This window comes from Ochlerotatus camptorhynchus, unplaced genomic scaffold, assembly GCF_037179485.1.
Source record: "Ochlerotatus camptorhynchus isolate MF236.1 unplaced genomic scaffold, CSIRO-AGI_Acam_v1.1 ptg000182l, whole genome shotgun sequence".
NCBI classification, from domain to species: Eukaryota; Metazoa; Arthropoda; class Insecta; order Diptera; family Culicidae; genus Ochlerotatus; species Ochlerotatus camptorhynchus.
This window is the reverse complement of record NW_027040672.1, coordinates 2,191,058-2,213,796: the sequence shown is the minus strand read 5'-3', so window position 1 is coordinate 2,213,796 and position 22,739 is coordinate 2,191,058. Positions and strand designations below refer to the sequence as shown.

General features: G+C 39.1%; 1 protein-coding gene across 2 annotated transcripts in view; it reads left to right on the top strand.

Moving 5' to 3' along the window:
* Positions 1 to 10,888, top strand: part of LOC135702019 (uncharacterized) — a 101,905-nt gene extending 91,017 nt beyond the window's left edge. For both annotated transcript variants that reach the window (XM_065222976.1, XM_065222977.1), the window contains one exon: positions 4,530 to 10,888. In XM_065222976.1, coding sequence (XP_065079048.1) covers positions 4,632 to 9,620 — 4,989 coding nt within the window. In that variant the 5' untranslated portion in view covers positions 4,530 to 4,631 and the 3' untranslated portion in view covers positions 9,621 to 10,888. The remainder of the gene's footprint in view (positions 1 to 4,529) is intronic.
* The last annotated feature ends 11,851 nt before the right edge of the window (positions 10,889 to 22,739 follow it).

Sequence of the window (22,739 nt, the reverse complement as noted above, 5' to 3'; positions counted from 1 at the left end):
AATGCGGTCGTGCTTTGGACACAACCCTTAACTTTTTTAAATTATTTATTATGGAGATTTTTAGCCTTTGGCTAGTTCAGGGGAAACCTCTGAGAAGGGTATAAGTCGAAACGTAAACAATGACTTTGAACGTCGATTTCTCTTGAATGACCACACACCCACGGAATCTAACTACACCAGCTCAAAGAACAAACATTGCTCTGTCAGAAGATTTAGTTAGTTCGAGTGGGTGTGTTGTTATTCGTAAAAGAACCGACGATCCAAGTCATTGTTAACGTTTCGAGTTAGACCCTTCTGACATGTGTCCCCTGAGTTCATCTCCGTAAAAACAACACCAGATGGCGTATGACGGTTGTCGATTTATCAAAATAAAATAGATCGAAAAGTGAGCGCCATGCTGGATACAATATTTAATAATTTAACACATATGAAGACTCGTATGCAATATTTTAAGAGCAGTTCTTAAGTTTTTTTTTAGTTGTGGAAATTTCAAAAAGTGCAGGAACTTAGCACTGAGTACCTATAGTTTTGATAAATGTTTCATACTGAGTAGAAGTGAACCTCGCTCTCAGTTTTTTCATTGGCTATGTAGAAGCTCGTCTGATTTGTAACTTTTACTCAGTTGTGTATTTGTATGCTAAATGTCAAAAACTAAGTAACATCAATTTAGCAAAGTGAGTAGCCTTTGCTCTAATAATAAAATATGGAAATTTACTATGGAAGTGTTTTTCTTCTGAGATAATCTTCATTTCAGTCCAAATTTACGCAGGTCACGTTTTTATGAACTTCTGGTTGTGATCTTCAGAATCCGAAGCTCGATCTCAAGGAAAGTTCACTATGATAGGATTGTAAGTAAGTTTTATGAGAAAATTGGGAAAGAGCAATATTTTCAAACAGTATTTCATTTTCAGACAAAAATAATGCTGAGAAACTGATCCGTAAGTTGTGCCAGACAGTTTAGTGCATATCAAGATCTATAGATGAACAATGTGTTAATTCCCGGATCGAAAAACCACCTGAAGATGACACCATGCTAGCTGCAGTGGTTTTCAGTGAAATCGCTTAATGAGCAGATTTAAATATGTTGATCAGTGTTTATAAAATCTAATCTTTGAAATAATTCTGTTGTAATAAAGTAAATCGTTGTTATTTGGCTTCTATACAAAATTTCCTGTCAAAATGTCAAAACTGAGTAACTTTTGATCAGTTGAGTTTATATTGCGAAAACCGCAATTGAGTAAATGCTACTCAGATTTTGACAGATACGTACATTACTTAAAACTCAGTAAACATGGGGCTACTCACGTTAGGGTAGTTCAACTTTTAACGAAAGTGAGGGGAATTTTACTCGCTTTAAGCTTGGTTTAGTCAGGGCAAGTCAATTGATCAACTCAGTTGAATTCAATTGGCTTGAAAAGTTGAACCTGGTTCAACTTTTTTCAATTCAAGTGAGTTGATCAAGTCAATTGAATGGAATGGTTTACACGTTCAATTCGCGTTCAAGTCAGTTGAATTCAACTGAATTGATCAATTGACTTGCCCTGTCTAAACTCAGCTTTAGAGTAAATTCGGACGAGCGTGTATGCAATTCCACTCCACTGTGGAACATTTGCTTTTATGGATTGCTGATATAATTTATTTTCATTAACTGTTTGTCTTAAATCGGTTCATGAATGTTGAATTTTCAACTTATGGAATATGATGGAAAATCTGATATCTTCAACTATTATTTTCAGGGAATAATGACCACCCCAAAAGTTTGGATATTTTTTCCCTTCATATAACCATAATCTCTAATTTTAGGCAGTAAAGTTATGAGACCCGTCGACTCGTTTTTTCCTATATACCTATACTTTTATGTTTTGTTTACCAATTGACTCCTTTATGCTTTCGTTAAATTATATATAAAATAGACAATCCTAAACATTTCAGGGATTCATTAAACAATGTAATACGTCATGAGCTGGTTTCATCAGATGTTTGCCTTAATTTTCTTATGAATCTATGTAGCTTGGAAAAGGTTTACAAATAATAAAACAATGACCGTGGTTCATTGCTGCAAAATCCTGATTTATGAACTCATCCGGTGGGCACATCGTCCTCCGCGGATCAAAGCAAGCAATCCGTTCCATTTATCCCATCACAATCCAAGCCGTCGTCCGGCTTTCAAACAATCATATATTTTGCCAAGCGACGACGATCGTCGCCTACTACCTACTCCCGTCCTGTCCACATGGGAGTACTGACAAACGGTTTCGCAAGTCAAGTACAAAGTGAATCCCTCGTGTGAGTAAGTGCAGGCGGCGTCAAACAATGTACCGATTATTGTTTTATTTTTGATTCTTCTCCGCTATGTGAACTGCGTTGCGTCCGCTCGGCTTTGCAGTGCCGCACTTGTTTCGCATCCCGTGACTGTAGGAGAAGCTGCGCTGGTTTCCCAGTAGTTAGTTACAAATGGTGCCAATGGTACCGTAGTGGGTTGTGATACCGGTGTATGAGGGAAAATTCCCATTTTACACGGTTCGAAAGTTCATTAAATTAGCAAAATTTAATGTGGCACATGGAATCAGTTCAAAAATTACAATAGCTGAACGTTGTATACGTATTGTACTGGCACTACAAAGGAAATTTGTGTTCATTGTTTTCCCTTACTTCTTCATTTTCTTCATCTTTCCGCGATGTATAGAGAAAGAGAACATATTTAAAATGTCAAACAAACACTTGGTTCACAAGCAGCGCGCGGCAATCGCCAGAAGTAACAACAATAACAATAACAGCACTAATAATAACAAGTTTGAGTCGCGATCGCAAATTTGCCGACGGCTTCCCACCATGGCCTGCTACTGCTACCCATACGGTGATGCTGGAGCATGTGTGTTTACCCATCGTATGCGTGGGGTGTGAAGTAGGCGGCGGTGGCGGATGGCTTTCCGCCGCCGCCGCTGTTGTTGTCGTCTGAGATGACAGCAGAAATAAGACAAAAGAATGCAATGAGTGCGAAAGCGTTGTGCAAAAGGAAAGGCAACGATCGATGGGTAGGGGGAAAATATTTTTCGGGAAAAAGTTAAGTATAAATAAAACAGATGTTTGTTATTTGAATGTTGTATGTTTTGCATCTTCTGCTAGCTCCCTGCAATGTCTCCCGTGGCTGTCATCTTTGTGAATCGTACGGAATAGAAGACTCACATGCCGATACTCGTGACTGTTTTAGGTCAAAATGACAAATGCTTAATGGAATTTTGTCGCCAATGGTGTCACTTTTAGGTGAATGAACTCAGTATTGTTATGCATATTTTTTGCGGATTAAAATATTTTTAAAGAAGCAGCGGTGCAATGAATCACTACAGCGCGCCAGATGCGCTGTGATCTACGACATCCGCTTTTCACATTGTTCGAGTGCAATTGCATTTTCCCTTTAAGCCAGTTGAGGGAAAATGCGAACAACAAGCACCAAACCACAGCGAAACGAGCGAAACTGGAAACCAGAAGCGATCGCATTTTATGCAATTTGCTCCCCTGAGGGCGCAACGACGACGTGCGTTCGTTGACTGCTAAAGCCGCAGTAGCAGTAGGCTATTGCGAAAGCCTCATTCACGCATTCTCTCAGCGTGGAGCTTCTCAAGCTCAAGTAGGCGAAGAGAAAACATAGTAGCCGAGCGATTGTCGCAACATAATCAGGAGAGCTGACCAAGAGGCAAAAGTCGGAGAAAGAGAGAAAGGCTGGGCAGCATAATCTCTTCCTAGCGACCGAAGGCGTTCCCGAGTTCATTCAGTTTTCATTGATGTTGTTATTTTTACGATGCTTCGTGCAGTTAAAATCCCTGCAAAGTGCAATTTCTTCCTCGCTGTGTTGCATAGCAGCACTTCTCCTCGTGGCCTACTACAACCGGTACAGTTATTTGCACCGTTTGGCTGGATTCACACTAGGCTGTGCGTGGTCTGTCGCACTGCGAGACTCATGGCTGTATGCGTGTTATGAAATATTTTGTTTTATTCCTTTTTCATCTTATTTTGGGTAATTGCTGTGCGGCGGTACGAATGATTTTCCAAGTGCGAAATGAAGGAAAGTGGTTAAATTTAGCAAACGACTGTTGAATGAAATGTTCATGTTTGGTGTTGATCCCTCCGCGGTTGGTGACTTATGAATGAAATTAAGTGGCTTAACAGCTACAGCGCAGTTCGTTGGTTTGGGGTTTTTGAAGTCGGTGGAGTAGTTCTTGTATATACGAAACGCGATGGCGAGCAATTCGGAGGAGCGTGCATTATGCTAAAGAAAGCGAAAGGAAGACGAATATGTGACTATTTTCGACCACAAGTAACTGGAGACGCATGGTTTCCTGTGATGATGGGAATGAAATGGCACATTTTGATATTTATGGATGTCACTTTGATTGAATAATTGTAGTGTACATATTTAATTGTTAATTTTTAGTGCAAATTATTATATTTCACGTCAGATTATAAGTCTCATTTGAATTGATTTACTTAAATTGTGTTTTTCATTTACTCTTTCTCTTAATTTCTTTCAGATCTCTACTAGCACGAGGAACACTAGATCGGAAATAAATCCCGACGGAAGAAAATGAACTGATGTCATTCGATTAGGAAAACCAACCCGTTATCAACCAACGATGGACTTCCTGAAGGCAGTCCAGAACGGTCACTTCGAAGCGGTCCGCGCTGCTCTGGCAAAGGTTGACATCGACTATCAGGATGAGAAGATGGCCAACAGTGCCCTGCACGTGGCTGTCACGGCCAAGCGAAACCGCACCAAGCTGATCGAGCTGCTCATCAGCGCTGGCGGTGCGGATTGTGATCTGAAGAATCGCGATGGGTTGACCGCATCCGAGTTGGCACTAGAGGTCGGATGCCGCAGTGTGGCGGAATTCATGGTCCGGAAGGAGTTTGAAGGGGTGATGGATGATCGAGCGGTTTATAGACTGGTGCGGAGAGGGACTGTAGAACTGCTGAAGATCTATCTCGAAAAGAGAGCGTTCGATATCCACACGAAGATGAAACTGATTCTGCGGGTGGTGGAGGAGCTAGGCGTGAAGGGAGTGACGATGGGAGAGAAGATGAAGGTGTTTCTGGAATATCAGCTGGTGGAGTACAGCTATCGGTACGGGGCAAGAAAGGGAAAGGAGAAGGAGAGCGGTGGTGATCAAGAGGCTGAGAAGCGAGTGGAGTTGATGCTGAGCTATACCAAATATTTGAAGGAGAACTACAGCGGAGATGATTTGAACGATCTCGATGACAGGTTCGTTCTGAGGCTGAGAATGATTTGTGAGTGTTGCTACTTTCTGGAGGACATCGAGCGGAGACGGGAGCGAAAACTATACAAGCACGTACCCCTTTCGGAGATTACCTACTTGATTGGGGTATTTTTAGCAATCTTGGAGAAGCACGTCGGGTTCGAAATTTATAAGCTTGTTATTAATAAAAATATGATTATGTCGTATTTGGAGGCAGTGTGCGAGGAGTTGCGGGTGACAACGCTGGGAGACAGAAGACGGCAAAACTATCAATTTCCATGGACGTCACAGCTGTTCCTGGATCTCATTGCGTGCATCCGGGAGGAGCGCCTACTACGATACGTGTCACAGCGAAAACGACTCAATGGATCATTGGAACGGATTGCTGCGATGCGGGATGCTGCTAGTGAACTATGTCAGGTTGATCAACAGTTGGTAATGGATGAAATTCGGCGTAAAGAATTCCAAGCACTAGGAGAGGGCGTGCTAGACGATGGCAAATGGTGTGTGGCGGAATTTGTTAGCTATCTCAGATGCGAGCGAAAAACAATCGTGGCACTTTGGCATCAGCGACATCCGAAGCTCCGCCTCCAGAAGCGACAGGTGCAGTTTGTGGTCAGCCGAAAAGAGTTGAGCAAACTCAAATCTCGCACCGTCCATGAGTTGAGTAAAAATAAAATGAAACTGGTCGAGAAGGAAGTGAGCTCGCGTGAATTTCAATCTCTCAGTCGAACCGTAAGCCGACGGAATCGAATCATCTTTCGGCGAATACAAACAACCTTCAATCAAATAAAACAAATGTACACAGTCAAAAAGATCGCCTATTATGTCGAGAACGCCATCGTGATTGATATGGACGATTTGGCGAATGAGTCGCTTTGCATTCTTGCGATTAAGCGAGTTCTCCATCTGATAAGTGAATCGATAAGCAGTTGCCATCAACATCCAGCTTTCGTGAGAATGCTGGATAATATCCTGGATCACGTTCTTACTTCGGTAGAAGCTTCCCACAAGAACAAAGACATCCGAGATTTCTTCTCCCAAAAATACTCCCTCGCCAAGTACTTCATCAACAAATCCTTGGACATGGGTCACTACAAGCTGATGCAGGATAGTCTCCGTTCGGTGTACCGATTCTTCCTGTACGTCATCAACATTCAACTGATCGAGGCTTACAAAACCTTCCTCGGGACGGCTTACTGTCTAACCAACCTCACCCAAGTCAAATCCTACGCCAAGTACATTGGCGATCACAATCTTCACACTCTCAGTCACATCAAGTTCGATCACGTATTCTACAACGAAGACGAAACCGCCGGCATCATCTACGAACTGAAAAAGATGTACATCGGCATGTCCAACGAACTGAAACTCCTATCCTTCATCGAGAAGAACATTCATTTCCGCTTTTACCATATGCAGTACCACCAGACCCGTCTCCGAGTAACACTGAGTAATTTTGCCGTAGTGTACCGGGCACTACGGGCAAACCCTTGCTTCGACAGCGCACGGAAACTGCTCCATTCCTATCTGCATCAGAGCTACCAGAAGTATGACATTTCCAAGTCGATTTCCATTTCGGACTCCACCCTGGCACTGAAGGAACTGCTCCGGCCGTACAGCAGCATCGGTGAGAACGAGGAAACGCTGATGGTTGTGAAGCATCTGGAACAGCTTCAGGAGCTGATGGATCCGGATCGGCTGTTCGGAATCAATCCAGTTCGGAGGAGACATCGAGCGACGGAAACGGGTGGGAAGTATCATCAATTTACAAGGAAGATCGTGAAGGAAATGGGACTACAATTGAACGACGAAGACTTTGAGCAACTGCACGAGAAGTTGAAGAGGACGTACTATGAGAACATATTCCTGCTGCAAAATCGGTACAAGGTGATGCAGGAGTTCTTCCGTCAACGTGGTATTCAGGTGGATGCAAAGATGCTGGCAGGCTACCGGGAGCGGGATGAAGAGATGCTGCAGGAGTTGTTTGATGCGAAGGTTAATGATATGATTGCGGTTCTGGAGAAGTTTGAATGCTACAGTGTGGATGGATTGCTGGAGTCGGTTGGTGAGCTTCCGACTTTTGTACAGATAGCATTGGAGTATAGTCTGTTGGAACTGTTGGAGATATTGGTGTCGGTGAATGGATTGGGTGGCGGAGTCGGGATAATGCGAGGGAGTGCACCAGTGTTGAGTGGAAGGAGTTTGAGGAGCTACCTGATGGAGGATTCCTTGGTGATGGATCTGTTGGTCTTCAATTCGAATGCGACTGTGTTCTTAAATGCGTTGGTATTTAAGGATTTTGGATTTCGACTATATGGAGGAGGAGTGCAGGTACAGGAAGCTCCCATGGAGGTGGTTACATTTGAGGACAGATTCAAGGAACGTTGGAAGTGGTTCGAGATGCAGGAAATTTTGTACGAGTCGGTTCGGCAGGGCGATTTGAGGCTACTGAAGGAGAATGTGAGTAACGGTTCGGATATGCGTGGAAAGCGATTTGGTCCACTGGTGCTGAACGAGCTGTGCCATTATAGTCTGATAGACTGTGCCATCGCAAACAGCTTCAAGGATATGATCGATATGCTCAATCGAGACTACGATGATATAAGCGAAAGCAGGAAGCAACTTCTTGAGTACTTGCTAAGACGAACGGTAAAGTCTCACTTCCTTGTCGGACAATACTGCAAGCTAACACCGGAAGATCGCAAGATGTTAGTGCTGTATTTGTCCATGTTCTTGGGAGACGTACACGTGTTTCTCAAGAATCTGGAGCGATACGATGCCCATGAAGATTTGCATCTGTTTGTAAACTCTGAAAATCAAGATTTCGTCAGCAAGGTCATTCGACATCTTAAGGAATTCGATTTTAACAAATGCGATACGTCCGGGATGACCATTTTACACAAGGTCGTGAATTGCGGTAACTTGAAGGCGGTAGAGGCGCTGACCCAAATTGGTGAAGTAGATCTGGACGCTGTGAGTGGTCTGCGATACTCGGCACTGAACTTGGCAAGCAGGTTGAACTTGCTGGACATTGTTAAGGTTCTCACCAAGTCTGGGGCAGATGTCAACATGATGAGCGAAGATGAAAAACTTCCAGTGTTCTGGTTGATACAGTATCAAAGCGCACAGGAAGTTGTTGGCTTGGGGATCGATTCCAGTACGGAATTGACGTCGTTTTCCAGCGAGCTATGCTTGTTACACAAAGCGATCGAGTTCGATAATTTGAACGTTGTTCGCTACTTGGTGGAAGAGCAGAAGGTTGATCCAAGTCGAATATACTCGAATTGCAATAACGTTATCCACGCAGCTGCCAGCTACAATCGAGGTAGAATACTGAACTATCTGCTAACGATTCCGGGCATGCTCAAACTCGTGAACAATACAAACCTTGTGAAGAATACTCCACTAAACATAGCCTGCAAAGAGGGCTATCTTTCAATTGTCAAAACACTTCTCAAGCACGGGGTCTGCACAGACACCTGCGGAGAATATGGATTGAATGCCCTAGCATTCGCCATGTACACAAACAGCTTCAAACTGATGAAACTCCTCTTCAAACATGGTGCCAAAATCAGCTATCCTCTAAGCTCGGACTTTCAGCCAATCAACATGGCTATTCTGAACCGAAACATCCCGATGCTGAACTTCTTGCTGAAAAATGGCGTCGACGTCAGTTGTGCCCCCTTGTGCTTCATCAACGCCGTTTACGCCCAATCGAAGGAGGTCGTGCGTATTCTAGTAGGCGCTGGATCCAAACATATTAATCATAAGGATGAATTCTGCCAAACGGCACTGCATCTGTGCGCGGATCGTGACGAATATGAAATCGCTCGTGAATTGATACGGCACGGGGCGGACATCAATGCAAAAAACCGCTCCGGAACAACTCCGCTGCATCTAGCGGTGACCAAAGGGAACGTGCGATTCGTCCGAATGCTGCTGGACAACAAGTGCTCGGTGGACGAGCTTAACTATCATGGCGAAACGTCACTGATCAAGTCGGTCGTGTGCAATAATTTAGATATAGTAAAAACCTTGCTCAACAACGGTGCCAGCGTGGAACGGTTGCGAAACAGTGAACCTCCGGTCTTGCTCTATCTGGTGCAGGAGAATTACGAGGATATTCTGGATCACTTGCTTGAACATTATCAGTTCAATGCGGACGAACAGGACGCCTATGGAAACTCGCTGCTGTATGTTGCTACGCAACGCAATCATATCAACATTGTGAAGCTGCTCGTTGACAAGTACCACGTGAAGACTAATCCTATCAACAACAAGAAACTGACACCCCTGATGATCGCCCGAGTTAAGGAGTACAAGGAGATCTTTAGCTTCCTGGAGTCTCGCGTAGCTGAAGAATAGTAGGCCAATTGTTTTTTTTTTTAGTTTGACATATGATATAACCTAATTGTTTAGCACTATTTATTTGAGAATTTGTTTATTTTTTTTAGTGTCACGCCAAGTATTTATTATAGATAAAAGGACAAGAAATCAATTTAATGTGCCATATCTGTAAGAGATTCGGTTTTGTTTTTGTTTTGTTTTATATTTTCCCGTCTGAAAGGAGTGTAGGAAAATGTCGTCGATATTTGTGAATGAATCATCCTAGATGATGAATGCTCTGTTAGCCTGTAAGATACTCTGTGAAGCCTAGTTGTGATTTGGTATAACTTTAATTTCAAAATAAAATGAAAAACTGTAAATTACCCCGTGTACGGAGAAAACAATACTCACCTTAGGCGTGTTAGGACAAGTTAGAAACTGTAAATAGTCGGATAAATAAAAAATGGTTAGGTTATCGATGTTTTGAAAACAGAAAACGGAATGAACAAAACAAACGGAATCGATTTGTCTTAGACATTCCAGCAAACAGTTCAAAATAGTACTTGACCCATTGAAATATCAAATCTAATGACGTGTGAAGGCAAATCGATTCGATAAAAATAGCCTCCAGACACTGGAGGTATCTTTCTGGGCAAAAACGCCAAGATTTCACCGATTTTTTTTTGTTCATAGTAGTAAACAATCCCCCCGTGACAAGCAATGCAATGTAATGGTGAAGGAACACGTGCCAATTTGTTTTAAGCTGCTACCCAGATTATTTTATCAGCAATCTGTTCAGCGTGGTGCTTAGTTTTAAGTTAGTTGATTTCTGTATTTTTAAACGACCACCAGCCAAACACAGATGCAATTCATTCAACTGTGCCGTATCAATTTCTATTCTCACAACAACAAACAACCCAAGAAGCCAACCGTGTGCTATCGATACAAATAGGTTTAAAATTAGTTCAGTAAAGCAGTTCAAATCTTATGTACCTTTTTCATTAACATTTAATAACAGCATCAACAGAATAAGAAGATAGAATCAAAACTGCACTGTATGAAAGTCCATACCACAACATAAGTAGTAAAAGTAATGAAAATAGTGGATGTGTTTTTCTAAGCAATTTTAAACCAATTGGATGGATTTTCGGCATAACTTGAAACTGTTTGTAAAAGCAAACCAAATAAAATGGAAAAAACTTGCACAAAATTGAGGCATAACTTAAATTAATTAAAAAAAAAAGCAGATAAGCTGCAGAACATAAAAACACGTACTTTGTCATGTAAATGGTACAAATAAAATGTATTTTTTGCGCATTATAATACAGTTGTTTTAATATGGTTTTGGTTTTTGATTCACTGATCGGTTTTTTTGAACAATATACAGGTGTACCTCAATATAACGTTACTGTCACTTTTGTCTTCTATCGTTGAATAGAATCGTGTGGCCGGGAGCGGTATTATGGAACAAATTTGCTAGCAACAATCCTTAATGTGGCATTTGAAAGGAACTTTAGTCCGGAAGTTAGAAGATGTTACATCTACTTCAGATTCAGCAATCCATTCCAGAATGCCTGGTAATTCACGTCCATTCCGAAGTCCCTTTCACATACAAATAGCCCGTATACAAACACTGCCGTTATTATATGGATAATGGTATTGCAAACCCAGTTCCAGATTTCGAAACAAGAAATCCAGCACGTATTTGGAAAAGCCATTTATAATAGATTTATATATAGATAGATCTCAACAAATTCCACCTCCAAAATAGCACCGGTTTGTTCACTCGCGGTAATCTATAAAATCCTTTCAGTTTTTTTTTAAACCTAACACAACATCTTTATTCACATCACCAAGAAACGAAAAAAAAAAAAAAAACGATAAACCTTGACCGAAACACAACCCGACTAATGCGACGCCGAGGCTACTCGATCCAAAGTCTTGTCTAGGAATTTTCGCAATAAATACAATATTAATTAAATAGAACTCCATTTCCACTTTTGCACACGCAATAACGATGGTAGTTTTGGTTTGGTACTAGTTGAAAATTATGTGGAAAACACACTGATTTACGACGAAAACAAAACCAAACGTTCGTGAACAGAGCCTACTCAGTTACGTCATATTGAGGTAAACATGTCTATACATTTCCTTACAATGGTTCTGGATTCACAAATTTACATGGCGAATGCTAGGGCATTCAATTCGTATTCCCCGCAGGTGTCTGTGCAGACCCCGTGCTTGAGAAGTGTTTTGACAATTGAAAGATAGCCCTCCTTGCAGGCTATGTTTAGTGGAGTATTCTTAACCAGGTTTGTATAGTTCACGAGTTTAAGCATACCCGGAATCGTTAGCAGATAGTTCAGTATTCTACCTCGATTGTAGCTGGCAGCTGCGTGGATAACGTTATTGCAATTCGAGTATATTCGACTTGGATCAACCTTCTGCTCTTCCACCAAGTACCGCCTTCAAGCTACCGCAATTCACGACCTTGTGTAGAATGGTCATCTCGAACGTATCGCATTTGTTAAAATCGAATTCCTTAAGGTGTCGAATGACTTTGCTGACGAAATCTTGATTTTCAGAGTTTACAAACCGATGCAAATCTTCATGGGCGAGTAGATCAAATTAAGTTAGAAGTTTTTATTAGTTTGATTCTTACCAACCATATTTACATATAGTAATTTCCATATAAACTTCAAATGGTTTGTGCCTAGTCAGTTTCTTACCTAATGTGTTCAAATATTGAGCAACGCCGACTGGGATTGAAACAAGGCCCTATGGAGGGAATTTAATTTGGCACTCAGTCCTAACATATATTTTATCTCCAAAAAATATTTGCTCCTAATTAGCAGAAAGATAACAAAAATCTATTCAATTGTTATAAGAACTTGAAAGTTCCGGTACCATAATTGAAGAGCATTCTAAGCAGCTTCTGGCGAGACTTGAACGGAAATTTTAGAAAATAAATTAAAAAAGGTTTTTGTCCTCTACACCGCAATTCTATATTAAGTTCGCACTTTTATGAAAGTTATTTCTTAAGGCAGGTATTAATGTGTATTGATTTAACAACAGCATTAGTAAGTAGAGAATTAGAGCTGTTTGAAGAATTAAACCCAGTCCTTCTCCGTGAGTGCCCCAGCACAAATTTTTACGTCATCTGAGATATATTAAGGTGAGCTGTTTTCCCGCCTACTGTTGGAGTTTTCAGTGCCAGCTGACTGACTTGTTGAATACGAAAGACAACACCTTGATGAATTTCAAATTGGTGTTTGCCGGCATGGGGTTCTAACACTTCTCACACTGCATAACTATAAGAATTATGATTTATTCGGGCCACTGATCATTTCATACTTACGTACATTAAATTTTGTTACTAATAAAGACTTGTGCGGATTGCTTCATGTGGCTTGAAAGTTCTGTCGGAACTTTATTTGAACTTTATGGAACTTGGAAGTGATTTTAATCCTTGAATGCGGAACTTTTGGTTACTTGGATAATGCCCCGCCCTATACTACCGAAGTATATTCTTGTCAGCTAGGGTCAGCCAAAAATACTAATTACGCCTATGTCTAGCATAAATAAGTCTGGTGCTAGGGGCATCCCACTCTAAACTTTGTATTTCTCGCATTATACTCAGAAAGTTCTTACTGATATCTAAGATACCTGCAAATACTTAAAAAATACTTAAGAAATATTTAGCGCTAGTTTGTTACCTCCGTTGCTAGACAGATTTCATTCGATTATTTACCCGGTGTCTTCCGAGAATTTGTGTGTGCGTATTTAGAAAAATCAAGTATTATTTTTTAATTTATTCCTTTTTTGTAGGAATCGAGGAGGAGACCATTTTGATTCAAGGAATATTACATTGCCAAACCGATTCACATGTGATTCAAAGCAAGAATAACGAACTATTTGGAAAGTTACTGTGGAAGAAACTGCGTGTGGAATCAAATTCCCTAAGCAAATGTTTCTATCCCAAAACCATGTCTCCATAAAGATGGATTTTTCGTTCATTAGGTTCTTGACCGTTGGACGATAACTTCAGACCTTTACGCTGATTGAAGCTGAATAAGATGTTTCGAAAGCTTTCTGCACCATCCGCAAAGCCACATCTCCTATAGATTGCCGCTGAATAAGAAGAGAATCACATTTCCTCGGATTTGGAACCTTCGATGCTCTCCTGCTTAAGGCTTATTAGGGTAGATAGCTACTTCGGCCTATTCACCCATTTTGGGCCTATTTAGCAGAAAACATCAAATCAAACCATGATTACGGCGTTAACAAGTCAATTATGCGTTTGGTACGATACTTCTGTTCCAAATCTACCGAACGAAGTCAATAAGAAAGTGTGATATGAATGTTTGCACCCATTATTTTCAAAAAACAAAAGAGTAAACTCAATTGCGCTTGAATGGCGTTTCACTGCGTTAGGCCGAGTTTAGAATCCGAAGGCTGAGTTTGGCGTCAAGAAGCAGTGTTAGGTTTTTAACAATATCTCCACAATTTGTTTCTCTTTATCAAATCTTACGATACGTACGGAAAGTTCAATAAATTTGGAAAGCATCTGCAGTGAGAATATTCCATTTTGTGAAAAACTTCATTCTTAAAATAGAGGTAAAGGGCGGGTTGTGCTTACTAGGCCCAAAATAAGATCTAAGCCATAATAACGCTGGACATGGTCAAACCAACATATTCGCTCCGTGTTAATCTCAGATCCATTCACTAATTAATCATATTGTCGAGCAGTTTTGGGACGACCTTCTACCAGCGATTTTACAGAAATGAAACAATCAATTCCAGCTTTTTCAAGCATTTTACAAATAAGACCCTATTTTTTCGAGGTTGTAGAAGAAAAGATATTAAAATATTGTTCCACGTTAAAGTTCGAGTGGTAGGAAACGTCATTTTAAACTGCTCGAATGATGTGATCCATTGATTCTATCATTCATCAGAAACGGCTATGTGTTAAAACTTCAATTTGGACTGTTTGGGGAATGTTTTGAAATAAATTCATACATTTTAACTTAGAATTATTTTACATGAAATTGGTACACATAAGTAACTTGTTGGAACTAAATCGTTTTATTTGGTATATCAATGGTTTGTTATAAATTATAATTTCAGAACATATTAATATTTTTGTTATCCTTACTTACTGGTAAAAGTGAGAAATTCATGTTGATTTCACATAAAGCCTTCGGTTGCTATCAGGATACTCACTCAACTCCCTCACCAGTCCGTCATAACTCATCTTTACCGATGTAAATTTATCAAAACGCGGTACTATACGACCACCAGTGGCAATTGCAATTAGTTCAACTTCGAGCCCACCAGCACAACGAATTGCTGGTAGTTATGCTTCATTGGCCTCTGGCAAATAACCAGTGTAGTCCTAGCATCCTTGGCCGGCTTGAAGTAAAAAATTTCATAATCATGAACCTTGCTGATAGTTCTTAGCCGAATTGACATTCAACATACGCTTTTATTTTGGCAGTTCAGTTTGAAATCTAGTTACACTACCGATCATAAGATTAAGGACACCCCAAAAAAACCATGCAAATATGTTTTGTTCAATGATCTCTCATTTTACGTTCAATATTCGATCTCCAAAGGTTTGATGGTATGAATGGTATAGCATAAGTGTTCTACTACTACTTTTATTCCAAAATTTGGCCAACCCAATTCTGAGAAAATTAGTCACGATTCTTCAGAGTAAATTTTGAAAAATATTGTAACTTTGGGTGAACTTTTAGCACACAAAATTTGAAAATTATATTAAACCATTTGCCTACGAGGAAAGTTCCTTTCAAATGATCTAAAGAGAATGAAAATCGGACGTAACATGACAGAGATATGAACATAACAAATTTGTCATGCTTTTTTGGGGGTGTCCTTAAACTTATGATCGGGAGTGTACGAGTTCGAACGACAACGGCACCATTAACCTCCAGCTAAGCAATATAATTCAAAAGTTTGATATCGTACTAAACAGCCAGTTCGAAATCATAAATAATTCGCTATCCCTGCTCTAACTGGTTCGCTGAAAGTAAAATGTTTTAGATGAACAATTTCATAACTAGAATTGAAATATTGTGTGTGGCAGGATAATTTCTCAAAATGGGATTATAACTGTTCTCTGTTTATAGCCGTACGACTGCGCCCATTGATTTAACATACAGCGGCTCTTAATCCAGGATTTGCTCCTCAAGCCGCTGCCATAAAATACTATCTAAGTTACACACCTGTGTAGAATCCTTATGGGCGGGGTTGCATCGCGCTTATGAATGGCGCGCTTCGACCGTCATCAAATGATAATTTAACAAGAGCGTGACAATACTTACTTATAAACATGATCACACTACTTCATTTAATTTAAAACATATTGAAACTAGTATTATTATGCTTTAATACGTGATTAAAAGTAATCATTGACGGAATATACAACAACAAACAACTACAATAGTAACCGGTCACTACGATTAAAAAATCCAAATCTTTAAATACTTAAAAATACTTAAGAATACTTATCAGATACTTGGAAATACTTAATTGATACTAGAGCTATAGTTTAGAGTGGGATGCCCCTAGGTCTGGTGGGTTGTTTGGGAAAAAAATCCCCTGTCTTATTTAAGTGAAAATTCGCCATAAGGAGCACAGCATGAGTAAAGTTGTCTTTGGTTTTCCTTATATTTAAATACACATCCAATGAGAAAAACCCAAATTTGTCTTTGGTTAACTCATAAATCGCATAAAGTGCAGGAACTCAGCGATGAGTAAATTTGCCTTATGTTTTTCCAGGTTCGCCCAAGAAAAAATTCCAGTATATGAGAAAAGTCAAGATTAGATTCACTCAGTTGAGTTTTGTCAATTTTCCTCATTTCCGGCAGATTTTTGAGGATTTCCACAAGAAAATGTGAGGCAAATTTCCTCATCGCTGAGTTCCTGCATTTTTGGCGATTATGAGTTAACTATACTCAAATTTGGGTCGTTCTCCAATGCCGTGTAGACTTTTGAGGAAAATCATGCAGAATTTACTCAGTCTATGAATGATCTGCGATTTTGTGAATTTGAATAAACGTAACTAAAATTAGAGTTGAATTCTACGACTGTGCGTAATACAGTTCGCTGCAACTTCAACACAAGGTTTCATACAAGCACTGCGCTAAAAAAATCTTGTCTACAACTCTTGCATGCACGGCCACTGAGAATTTCTCATAATTAAGTCGAATATAACCCAAAATTGCTGAAAGTGGGGTTACTCATTGAATATGTAAACTTCTCGTCGATTTTCAGAAAAAGTCCTTGATTAAAAAAAAGCAAGTCGCACAAATTCGTAGGTGGTATAAGTCCTAGACTGTTTTAGAGGATTGCCACCTCCATCCGTTATCGTATTTACCGAGATGTGGGATTGATCTCGGCCTCTTAGAAGGAAGTAGCACTATCTACAACAGTCGCATACTGTCCTGGCCATGTCCTAGCAACTGCTGGGGATGGGAAGGATTGTTATTTGGACACTTACTAAAGAGAGATGCAGAGAACTCTACGACCTCTCATAAGTGTCACAGGAGTTTGGAGGTTTGTTAGTGAGAAGGATAATGCCATAGGATACGATCGGTAAACGCTGCTGGCACATTTATAATAGCAATTGGGGATAGAATGTGGCATAGTGAAAAATTGCAAGGAAGGTGACGAGCCTGAGATTTTCAGGAAAAACTTCTTGAATACGAGGAAAATGAAGAGATATTTCACTCAGTTTATAGACATACATCTAGATTGAATGATATTTTGGTCGAATTTCCTTCAATTCAAGTAGTATTTCCCGGAAAAGTGGGAAAAAATCGACTTTGTTTCTGAAACATAGATGCACGGCGAATAAGAACGACCCAAATTTGAGTTTAGTTCACTTATAATCGCCAAAAGTGCAGGAACTCGGCGATGAGTAATATGTGTCTCATGTTTTCCCAGGTTTGTTCCAGGATTTTCCAGGGAAAAATTCGCGAATTTGAGAAAAGTAAAGATTGGATTGGATAATTTTTTTTATCAATTTCCTCATTTTCCTGCAGATTTTTTAGATTTTCCACAGGAAACCATGAGACAAATTTACTCATCGCTGAGTTCCTGCATTTTTGGCGATTATGAGTGAACTAAACTCAAATGTGGGTCGTTCTCATTCGCCGTGTGACATAAGTTGAGAAAATTTTCTCGATTTTCCTCAAAAATCTGCTCAAATATGAGGAAAGTTCTGGACAATGCTCATAGACTGAGTGTACCCGTAGATTGAATTAAATTTTCCTCGATTTTCCTTGTAATCAAGTTCTCTTAAATAAACTTAAAAAAAAAAAAACTTGTAATCAAGCAAACGACCAACTGAGTCGAATTCGATTTAAAATTGCAAAAAGTGGGTCTAGTGACCGAGCACGATTTCTGAAAGCACATAACCGTCTCAACAATAGGCAACAGAATGCCGGCACAACCTTAGTCCTCACGGCGAATGAGAACGACTCAAATTTGAGTTTAGTTCACTCATAATCGCCAAAAGTGCAGGAACTCAGCGATGAGTAAAATTTGTCTCATGGTTTCCTGTGGAAAACCTAAAAAATCAGCCGGAAAATGAGGAAATTGACGAAAATTTTATTCAGTCTCTGAGTAGTACCAATAGACTGAGTGAATCCAATCTTTACTTTTCTCAAATTCGGGAATTTTCCCCTGGAAAATCCTGGAAAAACCTGGGAAAACATGAGGCAAATTAACTCATCGCTGAGTTCCTGCACTTTTGGCGATTATGAGTGAACTAAACTCAAATTTGAGTCGTTCTCATTCGCCGTGCTGTTCTATCCCAATGACGTTTATTTAAGGTCCGGGCCAACAGGCTTATTGGTGTTAGTGAAATGTGCAAATGTTTAGTGGTGTTCGTATTTCATTGCAATGTTTATCTTTTTACACGAAACAAGAAGCACTGAATAACATTAGGTATTGATTTCTTTTCATAATGCATTGACTCATTTTTAAACAATCTAGACTGTGAAAGCTTATCAATCATTCTTATCAAATGAGCTTATCTCATAGTCCTCATCTCATTCACTACAGTGGGGTTACTGAGTGAATGTGGAAATTTTTCCTCGCTTCCCAGGAAAAAAAAACTGGTTGAAATTGACGAACATTTGCTCTAGTCTAGGAGTATTCTAATAGTCTTGATGAACTATTTTTTGATTTTCCTCATATTCAAAAAGTTTTTCATTGAAATCTAGGACACATTTACTCATGCACTGTGTAAACCCACTTTTTGCAATTTTGAGTAAAATTCGTTACCATAATCCGGGAGCAAATTGTTCACCTAATAATGTAAACATTTATGTAAATTTCTACCTTCAACATTGACAAACTTATGGTTTTATAAACGGTATTTATGAGTTACTAATATATTGCATGATTACTTAGCATATTGAGTTTTTTGTTTATTTTAAGGAAACTTTTTTAAACTTCGAATTTGAAAACATGGATATGGGGTGAAAGTGATCCACCCTTCAAATAACGTTCGAGTAAATTTCTACTAATTGCACACTTAAAAATTATCGCTGACTTCGGTAATTTTTACCGAAATCTGAACAGCTGAACTGTTCGGTAAAATTTATGCAATTCAATTCAATTTCTTTTCAGCTACTTTGAAACTAAAACTCCACTAAAATAACAAGATTTGATCATTTAACCAAGGTTGAACATGTTTTGAACATATTTTCAAATTCAATAACCTTTTAAATGAAGGTCAAAGTTTTACCGAACTGTTCTGATTTCGGTAAAATTTACCGTACAAGAAAAGAAAATCTTAGTGTGTGTGTTATTATTATTTGGGTTCTTTGAATCCAAATCCGTTTCTTGATTCCTTGTGCGAAGTGAATTTTTAGCAACAGAAAGGTTTCCATAAAGTGCATAGCTGTGCCTAAATGTAGGAAATTTATTTAAAAACCACTGTGAATTTCACAGCAAGCCATTGATTTATCAATATAGGAAACATTTTATAGTAATTTTATTAAATAATTTAGATTTATAGACACTTAACTAAACGAAAAAATACCAAGTTAATGACAACCCAACAAACATTGGAAGCAGAATAAGAGCTTATTCAGACGAAAATATACTTATTAAACTAAAAACTAGCTTATTCAGCCTTTAATAAACTCAAATTGTTTGTTGGTGACAATCGTTCCCAAATTACGACCGTTTGTTTAAATGGTATTGCATTGGGAGGGAGAAGCAGACTTAAAAAATATGAACGTCAAAAGGAGCCAGAGTCAAGCTGTCACGAAATGTCACACTGAACAATCTCAAACAATTACTACACGCTTAAAACAAAACAGGCTATTTTGCTTCGCTTATTTTGATTTGAATTTTTTGGCTCAAATTTTCATGACAAGAAGAACAACTATAAAATAAATTCCGTGTGTGCTATCTGCTTCTCCCTTCAAGGTATTGAACATCAGCTAAATAACGTTGAAATTTATGCAGTGAAATCTACTTTTTTTTATGAGAAATTGAAGAGTAATAATCATTGGAGTCGCATGACAAAATGATATCTATTAGGGGAAACGCTCCTATAGTTGCGGTACGTTAGAAGCGTTTGGTTCCTATAGTTGTGCATGGAGACTCAATACACAACTATAGGAACCTAACGCTTCTAACGTTCCGCAACTATAGGAGCGTTTACCCTATAGTTGCGAAAAATTTCTACGTGACTACTAAAAACGCACCCCATAATGAACAATTCCATCCCGATGAACAATTTTCCCTCAGATTACGGTACTCTCATTGACCGTGAAGTGGAAAATCGAGGAAAATTTTACTCAGTGTACTACGAATAGAACTCAATTTTGAGTCGTGTTCAATGGCTGTGTGTACGACACATCATATTACGATACTATGGAAAGCTTTTAGGATAAAAGTGGAAAGTTCACATGCTTGGTAAAGCTTTATGTAGCGTTATGGTGATTTGTTTTTATGTGAACCCTCCTTGATTCTATATTGAAGTCGAAGGAGCTAGCGACATATAGCAAAAAAATAATCGAAATGTGGAACAGGAGAAAATTAAAGCGACTATCTTAGTAACCCTGAAAAAAACTTTTCTTTTACATGATTCTCGTAGTCGACATAGGGGATATGAGCCAGTTATGAGAGTAAGTTCATCTTAAGCTTTTCCATTTTTTTTTTCAACGTAGGCAAGAACAGTATTGAGACTAATTTTCTGTAAAATAAATTTCGAATTTAACGCACTGGTATACTCCGAATAAATTTTAGCTCAAGGAGGGATTTTCTTTTAAATTTGTAATGTTTTATGGAACCAGAAGCTTCACAATGATATTTTATGCACTGCTACGCACCGAATGCTAATAAAATCTCATGAGTGTCAAATTGAATTACGCGTGTACATATAGGCTCGGCAGGGGCTGCATACGCACACTTTCCTTGATTCTACCATTTCATTGCCGTAGTTGCGATTCTCGACGTGTGGGTGGAATTGATTAAATTAAATTAACCTCCAATTTGCGTTCGACGACAACGTGGCACTTATATTCAGAAATAGGTAGGATACTCATGATGGTAATCAAGGCGGGACAAAGCAGATGAATACGCTTGATGAACATGGTAATGTTCCGTGGATGTGCTTATTTTTATTACGATGGTTCATAATTTGTTCAATTGCTTCCATTCATTCCTGGAATGTGCTGTGGGGTTGTTTGGGTATTTGATTTCGGAAGGAGATTTTCTGGCTTAGCAATCAATGAGCGATTCAAACGACTAATGTTATTTTTTTTAAATAATTTATTAAGGAGATTTTTAGCCACTAGCTTGTTCATGTCCAAAAACGACTAATGTTCTCCCCACCACCTGTTTCAATGAACTATGACTTTTTGACTTTTTGTCTGTTGGTCTGTGATTAACAGTGTCAATTGCCAAACATTTCTCGCGTCACTTTTCAAATAGACCAATGTAACAAATGTAAACAAATCGAGTTAAGCGATACAAACTATTGCTCTTCAACCATTGTATGTGATACAAAAACATCCATCCAAATTTACTTTCATTTATTTAAGATATTCATTGATCAAAAATTGTCCATTGTACAGTTTGAAATGATGGGTTGTTACTTCGGTCATTCGGACTGCCTAACATGATTGGTGCTCATTTTCCAAAGGCGGGGCCAATCTAAAGTTAGGTACTATACTCTGAAATCTGTGAAAGGGAATCTAGTATCATGTAGACAAAACACTCATTGATTATGTCAATGAGAAAAATCGTCCTGTAACATGTCCAATGTACAACACGACTTGTCAAAACGTCCTATGTGGTTTTTTCTATGTTGTAGCATGACATTCAAAGTAAAATTGTGATTTTACCGTTTCTTCTGAATTTTCAACGTTATTATACACTGACTACATTAAAAATAGTATTGCAAAATGTATTGTTTTTAAACAGTTAAAATAATAAACTGTCGAACTTCAACTTCGATTTTCTCAAAATGGTGGATATGTTACATTGGTCTATTTGAAAAGTGACGCGAGATTTCTTATTATGTATCATTCTTCTAAAGGCCTCATATGGCCTAGTCAGTAAAGGCACGGTATTACCAACAAGGAGGCCACGGCGGGTTCGATTCCCAGTACGGTCGAGGAAATCTTTCGGGTTGGAACTGTTTTCCACTTCCGTGGGCATTTAAAAATCTTCGGTTTTTCCTTGCATTCCTACAATTGATGTTGACTGCCCTGAAGTTCTCTTATCTTGACCATGAATTCTCAGATCTGTCGAAGAACTATTGGATAGAATGGTTTGAGGTAAGCTTGAACATTTTTAATATTGATGAATTGTAATATTTATATTCGTTTTGTCACACCAGAAGAGTTAAAAATTGGTTTTATTTGACAGCTCGAAATTGGTTGGATTAGGTCTATCACAAATGTCATGCATGCTTACATCTGGAAATTCTCCATTTTAGATTAGTTCAAATCATTTCAATCACAGTTTGTTGGTTGGATCTTTCTGTATCAGAAAATTGTCGATAGAAGAAAACACTCTTAACGGCGCCGGTGGTGTAGTGGTAAGCGTGATTACCTCTCACCTCAGCAGGCCTGGGTTCAATACCAGTCGGCGCCGCCGGGATGTTCT